Here is a 17,772-nt window from a genome sequence, read left to right as displayed (position 1 = left end):
TGACAAATAAAGTACTTTAAATGGCTAATCTGGCTAGAACTGGTTTTCTGATTTCTAAACTGGAACGACACAAACTCAGGTGTGACGTCATTCCTATTCCCCCGGCTCCGACTTCCAACTTCCGAGGTAAATGTAACACATAGCGTTAGCCTAATGAATTTGACAATCCCTTTACTGATATTACCAATAATGTCTTCACTAACAATTTCAAATCAGCCCATGCATTTTTTATTTTTTTGCACTTTGATTGATTTTTACGACACAAACTCAGGTATGACATCATTCCCATTTCCTGCTCCGATTTCCAACTTCTGCAGCGTTAGCCTAATGAAATTGACAATCCCCTTTTACTTTTCTTCCCATGCCACCAGCTGATCAAAGTCTCAGTGAAACATCTCAACTTCCCAGACAAGGTATTATATATAATTCATCACTTTAGATTTTTTTTTTTTTTTTTTTTTGGTATTGAGTGAAAAAACTCTCAGCAGAAATTGGATTGGTTACAATGAAATATTGTGCAGACACTTATTTCCACCCCTCGGGATAAATTGTAATAACTTTGGTTATCCCTTGACTTTCCATCTAGTGCCAGCATCACCTTTTTTTTCTTCTCTTTTTTTCCCCTCCCCCTCCCTGCCGCCTCACTCAGACTAGAAGACACCGAAGCCTACAAAACAAATGTCACATGTCCTGCTTATGAATACCAGAAGGTTGATGTGGCAGTGTGTTACTCATATTCATACTAAACCCCCAAAGAGAGAATCTCTATGTAAGGAGTTCAACTGCAAATAAGCACTAAAGCAGGTCATTAATTCCTTCTCTTTGGCTCACGGTTTGATAATTACTGATATGACTGGAATGCACTTTGGGTCTTTTTTTTTCGTGAGAGCTAAATCCATACGTATGGCGTATATGCCAATAAGGAAAAGGTCAGGTACATTTGCTTTCATATGCCAGGAGATAACAAGACTGAGAGACTCACAGCTGTGATCGCTGCTCTGCAAGTGAGGAGGTTGTACTGAAAAAAAGCAGATTTCAGCATTTTAACATGATTATATTGCTAATGTTTAAGACAGGGGTGTCAAACATGAGGCCCCTGGGCCAGAACTGGACCGCCGAGGGGTCCAATCCAGCCTACTTTCCTTCCTTCTTTCCTTCTCTCCATCCATCTTTCCTTCCTCCCTTCCGTCTTTCCTTCCTCCTGTCCTTCCTCCTTTCCTTCCTCCCCTTTCTTCCTTCCTTCCTTTCTCCCATTCTTTCTTCTGTCTTTCCATCTGGGTGTCAAACATGAGGCCCGTGGGCCAGAACCGGCCCGCCGAGGGGTCCAATCCGGCCCACTTTCCTTCCTGTGTTCTTTTCCTTCCTTCTTTCCTTCTCTCCATCCATCCTTCCTTCCTTCCTTCCTTCTGTCCTTTCTCCCGTTCTTCCTTCTGTCTTTCTTCCCTTTCTTCCTTCTGTCCTTCGTCCCTTTCTTCCTTACTTCACTCCCTCCGCCTTCCATCCTTGCTTCCTTCCTCCCTCTTTACTCCTTTCTTTCTTTCTTTCTTTCTTTCCTTCCTCTTCTCGTCCTCACTCCATTTCTTCCTTCCTTCCTCTTCTTGTCCTCACTCCTTTTCTTCCTTCCTTCCTTCTTTCCTCCCTCTCTCTCTCCTTACTCCTTTCCTTCCTTCCTACCTTCCTTCCTTCTCTCCTTACTTCCTTCCTCTTTTCCTCCATACTCCTTTCCTTCCTTCCTTCTGTCCTTCCTTGACCTGAGGACAACAGGAGAGTTAAAAAAATCTCTCACTATAATTGTTAAACTGGTTGATCTGTAATGTAACATCAATAATAAAGTTGTACACTCAGAGGATTTGTGCTGCTGAAGTTGAAATTTGTTCAAACACAAATCACAGCAGGTGATCAGGGAGTCAAGGTCCATCAATAGTTGCGTTTCCATTAAATAATTTAAGCGAATTTACAGAATTTTCAGCAAAATATAAAATATTAACCTTATTTCAATCAACAACCTGTAGGGAAATAAACTTGAAGACGTGATAAGATTATATAGACAGTCACCAGGAATGTATTTACATTTTATTACTGCTACCAGAGATGACTTGTATTTTTACTAGATGAACTCTACTCTCGTTTCCAGTGTGGCACATTTCTCCTGCAGTTTTTTAATGGTGCTGTTCATGGCGTCTACGTTGTCCTCAGCCCTCCCAATTCATCTTTGCTAGCAGCAACTGAGCTAGCATTAGCTTACGAAGTAGGAGCTGCTGGGTGTTTTAGATGTTGCCGAGTTTTGCTGAGTTGAGGGGACAAAAAGGCCTTTAACCCTCCTGTTGTCCTTGAGTCAAGGAAGGAAGGGAGGAAGGAAGGGAAGGAGGGAGAAAGGTAGAGAAGAAGAAAGAAGGAAAGGAGGGAGGAAGGAAGGAAGGGAAGAAGAACAAAGGGAGGAAGGAAGGGAGGAAAGAAGGGAGGAGGGAGGGAGAGAGAAAGGAAAAGAGGAAGGGAGGAAGGAAGGACAGAGGAAAAAAGGAAGGGAGGAAGGAAGGTAGGAACGAAGGAAGGAAGGAGGGAGGGAAGAAAGGAAGAAAGGTGGATGGAGGAAGTGCTTTTAATAGTGCCGTCCATGGCGTCTACGTTGTCCTCAGCCCTCCCAATTCTGTCTTCTGCTTCTGTAATCCTGTTAGCTTGGCTTTGTAACTCACTCTTGAGTCCATTTATTCCCGCCAGCAAACATCCTCAAATTTCTCTGAGAAGTTCTTTTGCATCGAGTGTATGGCACAAAGACTCTTCCTCTGCCGTTGCCCCCAGTTTGTCATCTTTGCTAGCAGCAACTGAGCTAGCATTAGCTTGCGAAATAGGAGCCGGTGTTTTCGAGTTTGCGAGTCACCATGACGATAGTTCACGCATCACATCCTGGTTTTTAATAATTAGTCAGTAAACTCGGCATCGTCTGACGCAGGCTGGAAACTCTGCGTCAGACGAGTAAATTACGGGAGATTCCCGGGAGAAAAGACAAAACGGGAGAGCCGCGGGAGATGAGTCTAAAATACGGGAGAAACAGGAATGTTGGCAGCTCTGATATTACTAATATTCACTCATCATGACAGTAAAATAATCCATCCTAAGTCAATCTACTTCAGTAGAGTAGTACTTCCTCTCTCATCCAGTAGAAGATGTTGTGAACAGCTGATTATGCATGAAAAAAAAAATACCGTCATATACCATGAAACTGCTTTTATTTTGAAAAATAACGATATATACATTTTTGGTCATACTGCCCAGCACTAGCTGATAGGCTGAGATGAATCCCCAAAGTTGGTGCAACTGACCACATATTGGAAGTCTGCAACTTTAACTTAATAACGTGACATATTAACTGATTATGCATGAAAAAAATACCGTCATATACCGTGAAACCGCTTTTATTTTGAAAAATACCGTGATAGACATTTTTGGTCATACCGCCCAGCACTATTTCCACTCATATTTTTAGTTCAAATTGAAAATGCACATAAAAACAGATGGATGGAAGTCTTTTCTTCCATTTTTTTATGCCTCCAGTACCTTTTTCTTTTTCTTCTCTGACTGACTGCTCCTACCACACCCGGCCAAAGGTTGTTCCTCAGGGTGTTGGCTGTTCACATTTTACTATAAGTGGGAGGTAGCGCTGATAAGAGAAATGTCCTCCATAAATCTATTTTTTTATTGATGATGTATCATCGATCCAACCGGACACCTTCTCTGATGATCATCAGCTGTTACTGATCAATGCTGAAAGTGACCTTTGACCTCCTGTGCTTTATCAAAACTCCTCCGAAACGCCTTACGCAGATCGAAGCGTGCGTCAGCGTATTGATTTTTTTTCATCTCACCACGCTCCCTCTCTGTGTCGCCTTGTTCCTGCCATATTGCTTCACACATTTACAAGTTTTCATCTGTAAAAAAATAACTTTTACATTAGCATTCCTGATCTTTGGCTGTCAGCGGTGTCACAGTTCCTCCTCTTCCGCAGCAACAGATGAACTCCGTGTTGTCACATTATAATGAAGCCACAGATTCTTTATAGGGCACCTTTGGTTTTCGTCTGCTGTTGTTTGGCAGCTATGAAAATGTTCTCTCCCTAATTAGGCTCAGCAGCAAAAGACACCCCTCCCCCCCTTCCCCATATCTTGCCAATTATCTCACATTCAGAGCAAAACGTGTGTGTGTGTGTGTGTGTTTGTATGTGTGTGTTTGCTTAAGAGAGTATTTGCACAAACTTCTCCATCTGTCCTCCGCTTTGCTGCAGAATTCCATATCGCTCATTATAAATAAAAACATTGATTAAATGGAAATTGCATTTCAGTCATTACTTGACTGTATTAAGACCTTTTGGCTCTGTTAACTAATCAGTGAATTGCTCATTTGAATTGCAGATGACGCCGTCTCTCGGTGTGCTTTTACAGTGAGTGAGCAGACCTGAGGCTGAGTGAGGTCTCATTATATTTGACTTTATAAAGAGAGAGGCACACACAAAAACTCAGGTGTTTGCACGCACACACACACACACACACATAATAAAGCTTTACATGCAGAGCTCCTTTCATAAATATAATGTACTGACTGATATCACTATATGTTGCTGATTCTCCCTGTTAAGATCATCACTGCCTTACTTTAAAAAGGACATGAACGCCTCCCCTCATTCATTCATTCATGCTCTCGTTCTCATTTAAGTGCCATAAAAGGAAAAAAAAGAAAAGTCACAAGACATTAATGACGCAGGTGACAGTTCACGCTGGGGAACATCTGTCATACATTTTTGCTTTTGACTCCAAGGTTGCAGATGTTGCTGTCTATATATATGTCACGGAGCTTTGATTGTATAAAGTATTCTCCGCTCAATAAAACTAAGCATGTTCCTCTCTGAAGCATGAATGGCGTGACTGATTGATAAACTTCACGGCCAAATATAGACCTTTAAATACCTTCTCCCTCCTCCCCCCACCTCGCACACATCTAAAATATCCAGTGTTACATCATCAGTGAAATGTTAACACACACACCTTGGCTCAGCTTATGGTTGCTATGGAAACAACACGCACGGTCACTGAACTCCCGATCCCAAAATGTCACTCATTTGTCACTTTGCCACACGACACTAAACCGGGGGGGGACTCCCCGTAGATGAGGAGTTATTTACTGTAACCCTCCTAACAAGTCACGCTTGATTCCACCATGTTGTGCAATTAAATGCTTTATTTTTTTATTTATTTATTTAAAGTACAATTTTTTATTTTTTTTTTGCCCCTAAGTGGCTTCTGCGTTCCACATGGAGATGACATCAAAGGGAAATTAGTTTTTTTTTTAACTTGTGCACATTGATTAGTCATTTGTGTTTTTAAAATTCATGAACCTGTGCTTACAGACGGGTAATTTGCTCCAGATTGTTAAAACTTAATTATGTAACAAAGTATTTTAGATCGCCTTATTAGATTTTGTTTTGTTTTTTGGATCATTCAATCACATGTCAGGGTCTTCTTCAGTGTCTTTATAGGGTCCCTAAAGGTCAAAAATGAACGTCAATGCTCAAGTAAGACACTATGGTTGACATTTTAATCACCCTGACTAGAGAAGCGACAGTATAGTTTGAGAATTTAGCAGTTTAAGTAATTTTTTTTTTTTTAAGTATATTTTTTGGGCTTTTTTGCCTTTAATGTTCAGGACAGTGTAGAGAGACAGGAAACAGGAGGCAGAGAGAGGGGGAATGACACGCAGGATAAGACCGCTCGGCTCGGGATTCGAACCAGGGTCGCCTGCAACGAGGACTGTAGCCTCAACACATGGGGCGGGTGCTCTACCCGCTGAGCTATGCTCAACCCCAGTTTAAGTAATTTTGACGCATGGAAGTGATGCATTTCAGATGAATATAAGGTAATACATTTTCATATTACCGTAATTTCCAGACTATAAGCCGCTACTTTGTTCCCACGCTTTGAAAGTCGCGGCTAATTTATGGATTAAATGCTAAAGTTGTAAACATCGTCGAAATATCGCGATATTTCGACGATGTTTACAACTTAAGTAGCCGCGGAGTAAAAACCATCAGGTAAGTGTTTATTTTAGGGTTGTCAAACGATTCATTTTTTTAATCGCAGAATTTCCATAGTTAATCGCGATTAATCGTGTTTTGAATTGCATGTTTAAAATCCTGTTATTTTACATTTGAAGGCAGTTTTAAGCCCATAATGTAAAGCATTTCTTACCAGAGTGTCTTAACTGGGAATCAATCACGGCTCTGCTGCGACTCCCACACTCCAAAATGGTCCTTTGGTGGAGCTGAGGCTGGCTTGGCTGCACCTGGGTGTTTAGCGTGGAGGTGCTAACTCAAACTCCACCTACTCCGGTGGTAGTTAAACTCCGTTTGACACAGGTTGCATTTTACTTTTGACTTGTCAACTGAAGCGTCTGGAAGTGTTTTAAAGTTAAACAAGCCGTTCAAAAGTCCAGTAGCTCTCTTACTTTCCATCAGCGCGGTAGGTTTACTGCAGGAGGCCACTTCAAAGCATAGCGCTACAGCTAGAGGAGCCGTCTACGGGGGAGTAGAAGGGACAAAAAGGCTTTCAACATTAAAATGTGATTAAAAAAAAATAACGCGTTATGGATTGCATTAATCTAATCGCGATTAACGCGTTAACGCTGACAGCCCTAGTTTATTTTAATGAACTCCTGGTGTACTTAAAAACTTTTCAATGCATCGATTTATGAGTAAAGACCTTATTTGTACTACTGTAGAAGTTTGATAACAGTCCAGGCATTATTAGTGGGGTCATTTACCAGATACACTGGTGGTCCCGTTAGCGCCTGTACTAAGCTAACTCCACTATTTTATATTAGATAGACCTCATGGTGCATATGACGCTAGGTCGAAATTAGGCCGAACCATTATCCAACTTATTTATGTAACAAAATATTATAAACTCAAAGGTCCATTTATTAGATTTTTTTTGTTTTTTGGATCATTTAATCACATGTCAGGGTCTTCTTCAGCATCTTTATACGGTCTCTAAAGGTCAAGAATGAACGTCAATACTCAAGTAAGACACTATTGTTGACATTTTAATCAGCCTCACAAGAGAAATGACAGTATAGTTTGAAAATTCATGCATTTCAGATGAATATAATACATTTTCATATTAGTAGGCTAGATAAAAAAAGTTGAGTTATAGAAGGAGGAGATCGCTGTTAACCCTTAAACAGGCAACGTGCACCAGGAGATACAGACAAATTGACCCCCTCTGTTTTGACTGTTCCTTCTTTCCTCCCTTCCTTCCTTCCTTCTTCCTCCCTTCCTTCCTTCCTTCTTCCTCCCTACCTTCCCTTCATTCCTCCCTACCTTCCCTTCCTTCTTCCCTCCTTTCCTTCCTTCTTCCCTCCTTTCCTTCCTACCTTCCTTCCTTCCTCCTTCCTTTCTTTCCTTCTTCCTCCCTTCATTCCTCCCTCCTTTCCTTCCTTCTTCCCTCCTTTCCTTCCTACCTTCCTTCCTTCCTCCCTTCCTTCCCTTCATTCCTCCCTCCTTTCCTTCCTTCTTCCCTCCTTTCCTTCCTTCCTTCCTTCCTTCCTCCCTCCTTCCCTTGCTTCTTCCCTCCTTTCCTTCCTACCTCCCTCCCTCCTTTCCTTCCTACCTCCCTCCCTCCTTTCCTTCCTTCTTCCTCCCTTCCTTCTCCTTCCTCCCTCCTTTCCTTCCTTCTTCCCTCCTTTCATTCCTCCCTCCTTTCCTTCCTTCTTTCCTTCCTCCCTCCTTCCCTTGCTTCTTCCCTCCTTTCCTACCTTCCTCCCTCCTTTCCTTCCTTCTTCCTCCTTTCCTTCCTACCTTCCTCCCTCCTTTCCTTCCTTCCTTCCTTACTTTAGGTGCAAATGACATAACTACTAAGGTTCTTCTTCTTAGTGCCACTGTTTGTGAGTATGCGAGCACTTAAAAACCATACAGAACTTTGTATTGTTATGGAATGTACTGTTGCCACGACGACGAAGGTTACATACATAACTCCAACCCACTACACATTTCAAGTGATCATTTTTTAACCCAAAACCATGATCCTAACCAAGTGGTTTTTGTACCTTAACCACAGTCGATGTCCTCACACCATTTACGATCACTGCTGAGCGCTGATAGAGGAGGCGGAGGCTTATTATTAGAAAACGCTCCTCTGAGTCGATCCGGAGCGCAGGTACAATCAAAGGTGGTTGTTTTATCATGAGTTCAAAGGATGCCAAATATAACACGACATTGTTCAACAGACAAAAAAATCTAATTATTATATATTCACGGTCGCCCATAAAGTTGGAATAAAATATTTTTTTACCTCTTTATTCATGAAATGATGATAAAGTGTATAAATAGAAAATAAAAAGAGGAATGTGTCTGAAAACTAAATTATTCTAACTTTATGGGCGACCGTGTATATATAATACAATTTCTAGAGAAGGGGTGTCAAACATGCGGCCCGTGGGCCAGAACCGGCCCGCCAAGGAGTCCAATCCGGCCCACTTTCCTTCCTGTCTTCTTTTCCTTCCATCTTTCCATCCACCCTTTCTTCCTTCCATCTATCCTTAATGTCTTCTCTCCTCTTCCTTCCATCTGTCCTTCCTCCCTTGCTTCCTTCAATCCCTCCTTCCTTCCTCTCTTCCCTCTTTCCTTACGGTCTTCTCTCCTCTTCCTTCCTCCGATCCTCCCTTTCTTCCTTCCTTCCTCCCCTACTTCCTTCCATCTTCTCTTCCTTTCTTCCTTCCATCTCTCTTTCTTTCCTTCCTTCCTCCCTCCCTCCTTCCTTCTTTCTTTTCTTCCTTCCCTCCTTCCCTCTACCTTCCTCTCTTCCTTCTTTCCTCTGTCCTCCTTTCCTTCCTTCTCCCTCCCTCTTTTCCTTCCTTCCTCTCTCCCTTCCTTCCTTCCTTCCCCCTACCTTCCTCTCTTCCTTTTTTCCTCTGTCCTTCCTTCCTTCTTTCCTTCCTTCCTTCCTTCCTTCCTTCCTTCCTTCCTTCCTCTCTCCCTTCTTCCTCCCTTCCTTCCTTCCTTCTTCCTCCCTTCCTTCCTTCTTCCTCCCTCCTTCCCTTCCTTCCTTCTTTCTCCCTCCCTCCCTCCCTTCCTTCTTCCTCCTTTCCTTCCTTGACTCGAGGGCAACAGGAGGGTTAAATATAAACAGCACTTAAAGGAAATATACTCAGTTACTTCTAAACCTCTTAAAGCATTAAATTAACCAAATTGAAAGATGTTTCCAGACGACGGCAGCAACGTGTGTTTCCACTTTCCTGTTCCAGACGTGCCTGTGTTCAGTCTTGCATGCATGCGAGTTGATAAACCCTAAAATGAAAGGTATGAGATAGCTGGGTGGAGGCTTGCCATTGTGTGAGATAGCAGTGGACGCTCCACTGCCTCTCGGACAGACAAAGGGAGCCGGCGTCTCGTCTGTATTCACCCAAACAGCGTTACCCTGCCTCTCCGGAATTCGCCGTCTCCTGTTGACTCCAAACAGAAGAATGTGCAGAGTGAACCTACGGCGGGCGAGAGCTGCGAAAACCACTGACAGGGTTTCAGACTGTGATCATTCATTGTGTTAAGGAGGAGGGGAAAAAAAAGGCTGTTTGAAAGAAGATTGAATGTCATAAGAAAAACTAAGGAGTGACGGGACAGGAGAGGTAATACACCACTTACTAAAAAGGAAAGGAAATATATTTCTAGGCTGAACAAAAAGAATTGGAGACACCGGTGACAGAAAAAAAAAAACCCCTCCGAGAAACACGGAAAATTTTCAATCTGCACTCTTCCATAAAGAAAACACAGAAATATGGAAGTTTCAATTGAATATTAAACAGGCTGTCGGAAATTAATTCACCACAAAGGGTTTTTTTTTCCTAATCTGAAAAATAAACAGAAACCAGACGAACCCCCATAAAAATGTCCTAGAAAGAAGTTTTTTTTTTTTTTTTTTGCAGCCACACTGAGACAATTGAGAAGTTGTCAATCTGTGATCTTTCACGGTGGAAAAGAAAGAAGAAGTCATGCTGCTGAATAGAATATTCAATAATATTTCAGAAATGAGGAGCGACTACACACACACACACACACACACACACACAGACAAAGATAAAATTGTCTTGAAACACTAACTGGAAACTTTCCATTTACTCTCCAATGCAAGTAGTGGAAATGAAATGAAAGCAGTGAGTTGGAGGACTCAGTATGGCAGTATGGTACAGTAGCTACTTTAAACCTACTTTAACACGCTGCTTTCTCCTCAATCAGCAACCTCATTTCCCAAAAGAAGATCACCCTCACCGGGAAAGAAAAAGAAAGTTTTGGTTTCCTGTTCGAATGCTTAAAATTAGGAAATAAGGTTTCCTTGACAAGTAACTTCTTGCAGTCATGCCAACAACTTTACTCTTACTGGGAGTGTGTCTATGTTCCCTCAGTTTAATAATGAAATAGAGACTTTCACCTGTGTTCAAGCATTTTCATTAAGGTCCATTAGGGAACATGCATTAGGGAAATTGGTGGTAAATCCTTGAGGGAACATAAGGGTGAGGGAACATAAGGCTGAGGGAACATAAGGCTGAGGGAACATAAGGGTGAGGGAACATAAGGGTGAGGGAACATAAGGCTGAGGGAACATAAGGCTGAGGGAACATAAGGGTGAGGGAACATAAGGGTGAGGGCACATAAGGCTGAGGGAACATAAGGCTGAGGGAACATAAGGGTGAGGGAACATAAGGCTGAGGGAACATAAGGCTGAGGGAACATAAGGCTGAGGGAACATAAGGCTGAGGGAACATAAGGGTGAGGGAACATAAGGCTGAGGGAACATAAGGGTGAGGGAACATAAGGCTGAGGGAACATAAGGCTGAGGGAACATAAGGGTGAGGGAACATAAGACTGAGGGAACATAAGGGTGAGGGAACATAAGGGTGAGGGAACATAAGACTGAGGGAACATAAGGGTGAGGGAACATAAGGCTGAGGGAACATAAGGCTGAGGGAACATAAGGGTGAGGGAACATAAGGCTGAGGGAACATAAGGCTGAGGGAACATAAGGCTGAGGGAACATAAGGGTGAGGGAACATAAGACTGAGGGAACATAAGGGTGAGGGAACATAAGGGTGAGGGAACATAAGGCTGAGGGAACATAAGGGTGAGGGAACATAAGGCTGAGGGAACATAAGGGTGAGGGAACATAAGGCTGAGGGAACATAAGGGTGAGGGAACATAAGACTGAGGGAACATAAGGGTGAGGGAACATAAGGCTGAGGGAACATAAGGCTGAGGGAACATAAGGCTGAGGGAACATAAGGCTGAGGGAACATAAGGGTGAGGGAACATAAGGCTGAGGGAACATAAGGCTGAGGGAACATAAGGGTGAGGGAACATAAGGCTGAGGGAACATAAGGCTGAGGGAACATAAGGCTGAGGGAACATAAGGGTGAGGGAACATAAGGCTGAGGGAACATAAGGGTGAGGGAACATAAGGCTGAGGGAACATAAGGCTGAGGGAACATAAGGGTGAGGGAACATAAGGGTGAGGGCACATAAGGCTGAGGGAACATAAGGCTGAGGGAACATAAGGGTGAGGGAACATAAGGGTGAGGGAACATAAGGCTGAGGGAACATAAGGGTGAGGGAACATAAGGCTGAGGGAACATAAGGCTGAGGGAACATAAGGCTGAGGGAACATAAGGGTGAGGGAACATAAGGCTGAGGGAACATAAGGCTGAGGGAACATAAGGGTGAGGGAACATAAGGCTGAGGGAACATAAGGGTGAGGGAACATATGGTCTAATTTTGATGGGGAGGAAAATGTCTTAGGAATGGGGGAACAAAGGGCTTTGGGAACATGACGTTGACCCCCATCTTAACATTGCAATAGTCAGAGCACTATGAGACATTGTTCTAATCTACCCAATGCAAATCATCAGAAAGTATTTAAATAGGAAAAAGAAAAAAATTGAGGTGAAATCAGTTTATTTCTAAAGATTTGCTGTAATGATTGGATTCACTCTTTAGTTTTGAATTCAACTTCCAGATGTATTTTGTATGATGGGACAAAATCAAATGATCTGGACAGTGGCCCTTAGAAGGAATAAAGAGGCACAATATCCAATATTCCTTTCTTCCTTTCCTTCCTTGCTTCCGTCCTTCCTTCCTTGTCTTCTTTCCTTCCCTCCATCCTTCCTTCCTTCTTTCCTTCCTTCCTTCCGTGCTTCCTTCCTTTCTTGTCTTCTTTTCCTTTCTTCCTTTCCTTCCTAATCCCTTTTCCTTCCTTCCTTCCTTCCTTCCTTCCTCCCTCCCTTCTTTCTTCCCTCCTACCTTCCTTCCTCTTTTCCTTTCTTCCTCCCTCCCTCCTTCCTTCTTTCGTCCCTCCCTTCCATCTTTTTAATGATCCGGCCCACATGAGATCAAATTTGGCTGCATGTGGCCCTTGAATGAAAATGAATTTGACACCTCTGATCTATGGTTTCCTGTTTACCACCAACACTCAATGTTGTTTCTTTTAAACAATGAAGACATTTTAAGTTGTTGTTTTAGCCTCTTAAACTAAACCCAACCCTAACCGTATAGGTGTAGGATCAGAACATGCACACAGGTGTCAACTGACTACTGACCTCTGCTGGTGTATGAGCTGCTTTATAACAGACAGTTACTCACAGTTATCAAGCTATGGGATTGACTTTCCTATCATTTTAGTGGTTAAGTAGTTACTATGTCAAAGCCACCACCTCTGCCCGAAAAATGAACGCTACAGCTCTTTCTGCCGCTAGTTCGCCTGTTAGCTCGGCGGCTAACTCGGTAGCTAACTGGTTAACCAATCCGGCCCACTATCCCTCCTGTCATCTGTCCTTCTTTCCTTCCTCCCTTTCTTACTTCTTTCCTTCTTTGTTTCCTTCCCTCCATCCTTCCTTCCTTCCATCTTTCCTTAATTGTCTTTTCCTTTCTTCCTTTCCTTCTTTCCTCCCTCCCTCCTTTCCTTCCATGCTTCCGTCCGTCCTTCCTTCCCTCTGTCCTTCCTTCCTTAATCTTCTTTTCCTTCCTTCCTTCCTTCCTTCCTTCCTTCCTTCCTTCCTTCCTTCTTCTTCTTCCTTCCTTCCTTCCCCCCCCCCCTTCCTGCCTTTTGTCTTTCCTTCCTATCACTTTTTCCTTCCTTCCTTTTGTCTTTCCTTCCCTCCTTTCTTTCCTTCCTATCACTTTTCCCTTCTTTCCATCCTTGTTTCCTTCCTTCCTTCCATCTTTTTAACGATTCGGCCCACATAAGATCAAATTTGGCTGCATGTAGCCCTTGAATGAAAATGAGTTTGACACCTCAGGTCTATGGTTTCCTGTTTCTCACCAACACTCAATGTTGTTTCTTTTAAACAATGAAGACACTCTAAGTTGTTGTTTTAGCCTCTTAAACTAAACCCAACCCTAACCGTATAGGTGTAGGATCAGAACATGCACACAGGTGTCAACTGACTACTGACCTATTTTCCTCTTCCATCATCTGAAGTAAAGAACCATGAACACTTTAGCTCAGTTTGATCTCTTCATCTCTTCTTCCTGTCTTTGCTGTAATGCAGGGGTGTCAAACATGCGGCCCGTGGGCCAGAACCGGCCCGCCAAGGAGTCCAATCCGGCCCACTTTCCTTCCTGTCTTCTTTTCCTTCCATCTTTCCATCCACCCTTTCTTCCTTCCATCTATCCTTACTGTCTTCTCTCCTCTTCCTTCCATCCTTCCATCTTTCCTCCCTCCCTTCGATCCTCCTTCCTTCCTTCCTTCCTTCCTCCCTGTCTTACACCTTTCCTTACTGTCTTCTCTCCTCTTCCTTCCATCCTTCCTCCCTCCCTTCCTTCGATCCTCCCTTTCTTCCTGACTTCTCTTCCTTCCATCTGTCCTTCCTCCCTTGCTTCCTTCAATCTCTCCTTCCTTCCTTCCATCTTTCCTTACCATCTTTCCTTACCATCTTCTCTCCTCTTCCTTCCATCCTTCCTCCCTTCCTTTGATCTTCCCTTTCTTCCTTCCTGTCTTCCTTCCTTCTTTTTAGTGGACCGGCCCACATAAGATCAAATTTGGCTGTATGTGGCCCTTGAATGAAGATGAGTTTGACGCCTCTGCTGTAAAGTAATCCAACAGATTTGCTGCCATGACAACCAGCAGTGGCACATTATGTATAAAGTGATGCATGTAGTCTAGCACATTAACCCTTTATTGAGCAAATAATTATATTTGGTAACTTCTGTAAATATCCCAAAATATCCTTCCTTCCTTCCTTCCTTCCTTCCTTATTTCCTTCCTTCCTGCCTTCTTTCTTCCCTTCCTCTTTTCCTTTCTCCCTCCCTCGTTCCTTATTTCCTCCTTCCTTCCTTCCTTCCTTCCATCTGTTCTTCCTCCCTCCCTCCCTCCCTCTCTCCTCCCTTCCTTCTTTCCTTCCTCCGTCCTTCCTTCCTTCCTTCCATCTGTTCTTCCTCCCTCCCTCCTTCTCACCTCCCTTCCTTCTTTCCTTCCTCCATCCCCCTTTCTTCTTCCTTCCTTCCTTCCTTCCTTCCATCTGTTCTTCCTCCCTCCCTCCTTCTCTCCTCCCTTCCTTCTTTCCTTCCTCCACCCCTCTTTCTTCTTCCTTCCTTCCTTCCTTCCTTCCTTCCTTCCTTCTTTCTTCCCTTCCTCCCTCCCTCCCTCCTTCTCTCTTTCTTTCCTCCCCCCTACCTTCCTTCCTTCCTTTCCTTCCTTCCCTTCCTTCCTTCCCTTCCTTCCATCCTTCCTCCCTCCCTCCCTTCCTTCCTTCCTTTCAATGAGTGTCCTATAAAGGGTTAAAGGTAAACTGTTGCAGTCACGACAGATTACAGCCAATAGAATAAAAGTCTGAAAGCAAATATTCAGCAGTCTGCAGAGAAAGCACAGAAAATAAATACAAAGAGGTGGAGATAGAAATATAGAAAGAGGCAGAGAGGAGGAAAAAAAAGAGAGAGAGGAGAGAGAGATAGACTTTTGCTGACTTTTCCAGAAGCCATCTGTCTTTGTTTGAAGAGTATGACTGCTGTCAGGTTGCTGTGATAGAGACATAAACAAACAGGAGGATCACAGCTCCTTATCTCTCCTCATTTCTCCTCCCTAACAAGACAAACACCAGCAATCCTGTCATGTTGACAGTGTGTACATGTGTCGGGGAAGGGTCTACACTGTGTTTATGTTTGTGCTGCTGTGTTTGCAGTACAGTAAAGCTAGACCAGAGAGGCAACGGAGGAGACGACGAAGATGATGATGATGATGATGGTGGTGGTGTTGGTGATGAAGGATGATGCAAATCCAGAGAAAAGCCACCATGAGGCTAGCGGCTGCAGCACTAGTTTTGAAATGTTCTTTAGGAATGGACTAGTTTTAGTTTAGTTTTATTTTGAAGGAATTGATTAGTTTTAGTTTAGTTTTATTTTGAAGGAATTGATTAGTTTTTAGTTTGGTTTTATTTTGAAGGAATTGACTAGTTTTTAGTTTGGTTTTATTTTGAAGGATTTGACTAGTTTTAGTTTAGTTTTATTTTGAAGGAATTGATTAGTTTTTAGTTTGGTTTTATTTTAAAGGAATTGACTAGTTTTTAGTTTGGTTTTATTTTGAAGGATTTGACTAGTTTTTAGTTTGGTTTTATTTTGAAGGAATTGACTAGTTTCAGTTTAGTTTTTATTTAGTTTTAGTTTTTCAGGTATTAAGAGAAAGCCTTGACTTGTAGAAGCTGAAAAGGATGAAAGAATGTGTGACACCAAATATGTTTTATCATCAAGTCCTTTTTAATTTCATTTTTTAACCACGGCTGCTGCAGGACAGGAAGTAATCGAGGGAGAAAACCAAGCTGAATTTATCTGCAATTCAATTTAGTTTCATTGCTAGTTGTAGTTTTAGTCTTAGTTTTCGTTAACTATAATAACCCGGATGCAGCGGCTGCAGAAAGAACATAAATATGTTGACTTTGTCATGTTATCATTACATCTAGCTCATTTAAAAAGAGTTACACAGAACTGTCTGCAGGAACTGGCATCTTTACAGTTTGTCTTCAGCAATTACACAATTACATTATTTCATTAAAAAAGAAAAAATACACCCATGCTTTAACGATGGCACGCTAAAATACTTTCATAGACTTAATATGTCATAAAAACAACAGGTACAACATATCTCACTTGTCTTCTTCAGGTTGGCACACATGAACCCACACACCAATAAAAAAAGAGACCCCGTTCCCAGCAGGTATTTTCTGACATGTCAACGCAGGAAAAGTACATGTGCAATTGATTTTGACGGCTGAATGACATTTAGATGTTCCAAATTCATGACCCTGTTATTATAAATCATGATGGTTCAACAGTGTGGCTTCTTTTTGACACTGAGCCATTGTTGATGTTATCAGTTCCTCTCGTGATTGTCTCGCTGTGACACGTCGAAAAAACATCTCCTGTGAAGCCAAACTTGTCGCATGCAAACACTTTTTATTATAACCCCTGAAGGAGCTTGACAGGTTTCACAATGAAGTCATTTGTGTTAGTTAAATTAGTGACTGTATGAACTGAAGTTACCTCATAGTTGTTGACAGATGTTGAAGGATGTTTACAGCATATAGTTGTTTTTGCCTTTTGTTCTCTCTTTACTAATGAGTTTGATAGTTTGATTGTTTAACCCTCCTGTTGTCCTCAGGTCAAGGAGGAAGGGGGGAGGGAGGAAAGGAGTAAGGAGGAAAAGTGGAAGGAAGTAAGGAGAGAAGGAAGGAAGGAAAGGAGAGAAGGAAGGAAAGAAGTAAGAGGAAAAGAGGAAGGAAGTAAGGAGAGAAGAAAGGAAGGAAAGGAGTAAGGAGGGAGGAAGGAAGGAAGGAAAGGGGTAGGGAGGGAGGGAGGAAAAGAGGAGGAAGTAAGAGAGAAGGAAGGAAGGAAAGGAGTAAGGAAGGAAGGAAAGGAGGGGAGGGAGGGAGGAAAAGTGGAAGGAAGTAAGGAGAGAAGGAAGGGAGTAAGGAAGGAAGGAAAGGAGGGAGGGAGGGAGGAGAAAAAGAGGAAGGAAGTAAGGAGAGAAGGAGGAAAAAGGAAGGAAAGGAGTAAGGAGGGAGGAAGGAAGGAAGGAAGGAAGGAAGGAAGGAAAGGAGTAGGGAGGAAGGAAGGAAAGGAGTAGGGAGGGAGGGAGGAAAAGAGGAGGAAGTAAGGAGAGAAGGAAGGAAATGAGTAAGGAGGAAAAGAGGAAGGAAGTAAGGAGGAAAAATAAATGAAGTAAGGAGAGAAGGAAGGAAAGGAGTAAGGAGGGAAAGAGGAAGGAAGTAAGGAGGACAAAGAAAGGAAGGAAGGAGAGAAGGAAGGAAGGAAAGGAGTATGGAAGGAGGAGAGAGCAAAGAAAGAGGAAGGATGGGAAGAACGAAGGAAAAAAATAAAGAAAAAGGACGGGGTCAATTTGACCCGGGAGCACGACAGGAGGGTTAAATGACATAAAATAGAAATGATAAATGAATGAAATGAATAATTGCTATCAATTAATCTTTATTTAAATAATGCCAAATCCCAACAAAAGTCATCTCAAGGCACTTTTCACATGGTGAACCAAATATTCCCTAATGAGCTACAAAGCACTTTTGATTTTTTGATTTACTCTGATTATCACTGGCTTCTTGTCCATTGCAACTGCAGCTGAGGCTCATGGGTATTGTAGTATTTTGAGCCACTGTTCCAAAACGCCAGAAAAAAAAAAGCTTAACCCTTAAACAGACAACGTGCACCAGGAGATACAGACTCTTTAACCTTTGTGTTGTCCT

The 17,772-nt window shown here is 42.6% G+C and overlaps 1 protein-coding gene across 1 annotated transcript in view; it reads left to right on the top strand.

Moving 5' to 3' along the window:
- The first annotated feature begins 8,105 nt into the window (after positions 1-8,105).
- LOC128369732 (nuclear receptor coactivator 2-like) overlaps positions 8,106-17,772 on the top strand; it is a 48,800-nt gene continuing 39,133 nt past the window's right edge. Inside the window, exon 1 of the mRNA XM_053330809.1 lies at positions 8,106-8,201. Within this exon, the coding sequence (XP_053186784.1) occupies positions 8,106-8,201 (96 nt within the window). The remainder of the gene's footprint in view (positions 8,202-17,772) is intronic.

This window comes from Scomber japonicus, chromosome 12, assembly GCF_027409825.1.
Source record: "Scomber japonicus isolate fScoJap1 chromosome 12, fScoJap1.pri, whole genome shotgun sequence".
In the NCBI taxonomy this organism is placed as follows: domain Eukaryota; kingdom Metazoa; phylum Chordata; class Actinopteri; order Scombriformes; family Scombridae; genus Scomber; species Scomber japonicus.
The sequence above is the reverse complement of the archived record's forward strand: the minus strand, read 5'-3'. Positions and strand labels throughout refer to the sequence as shown.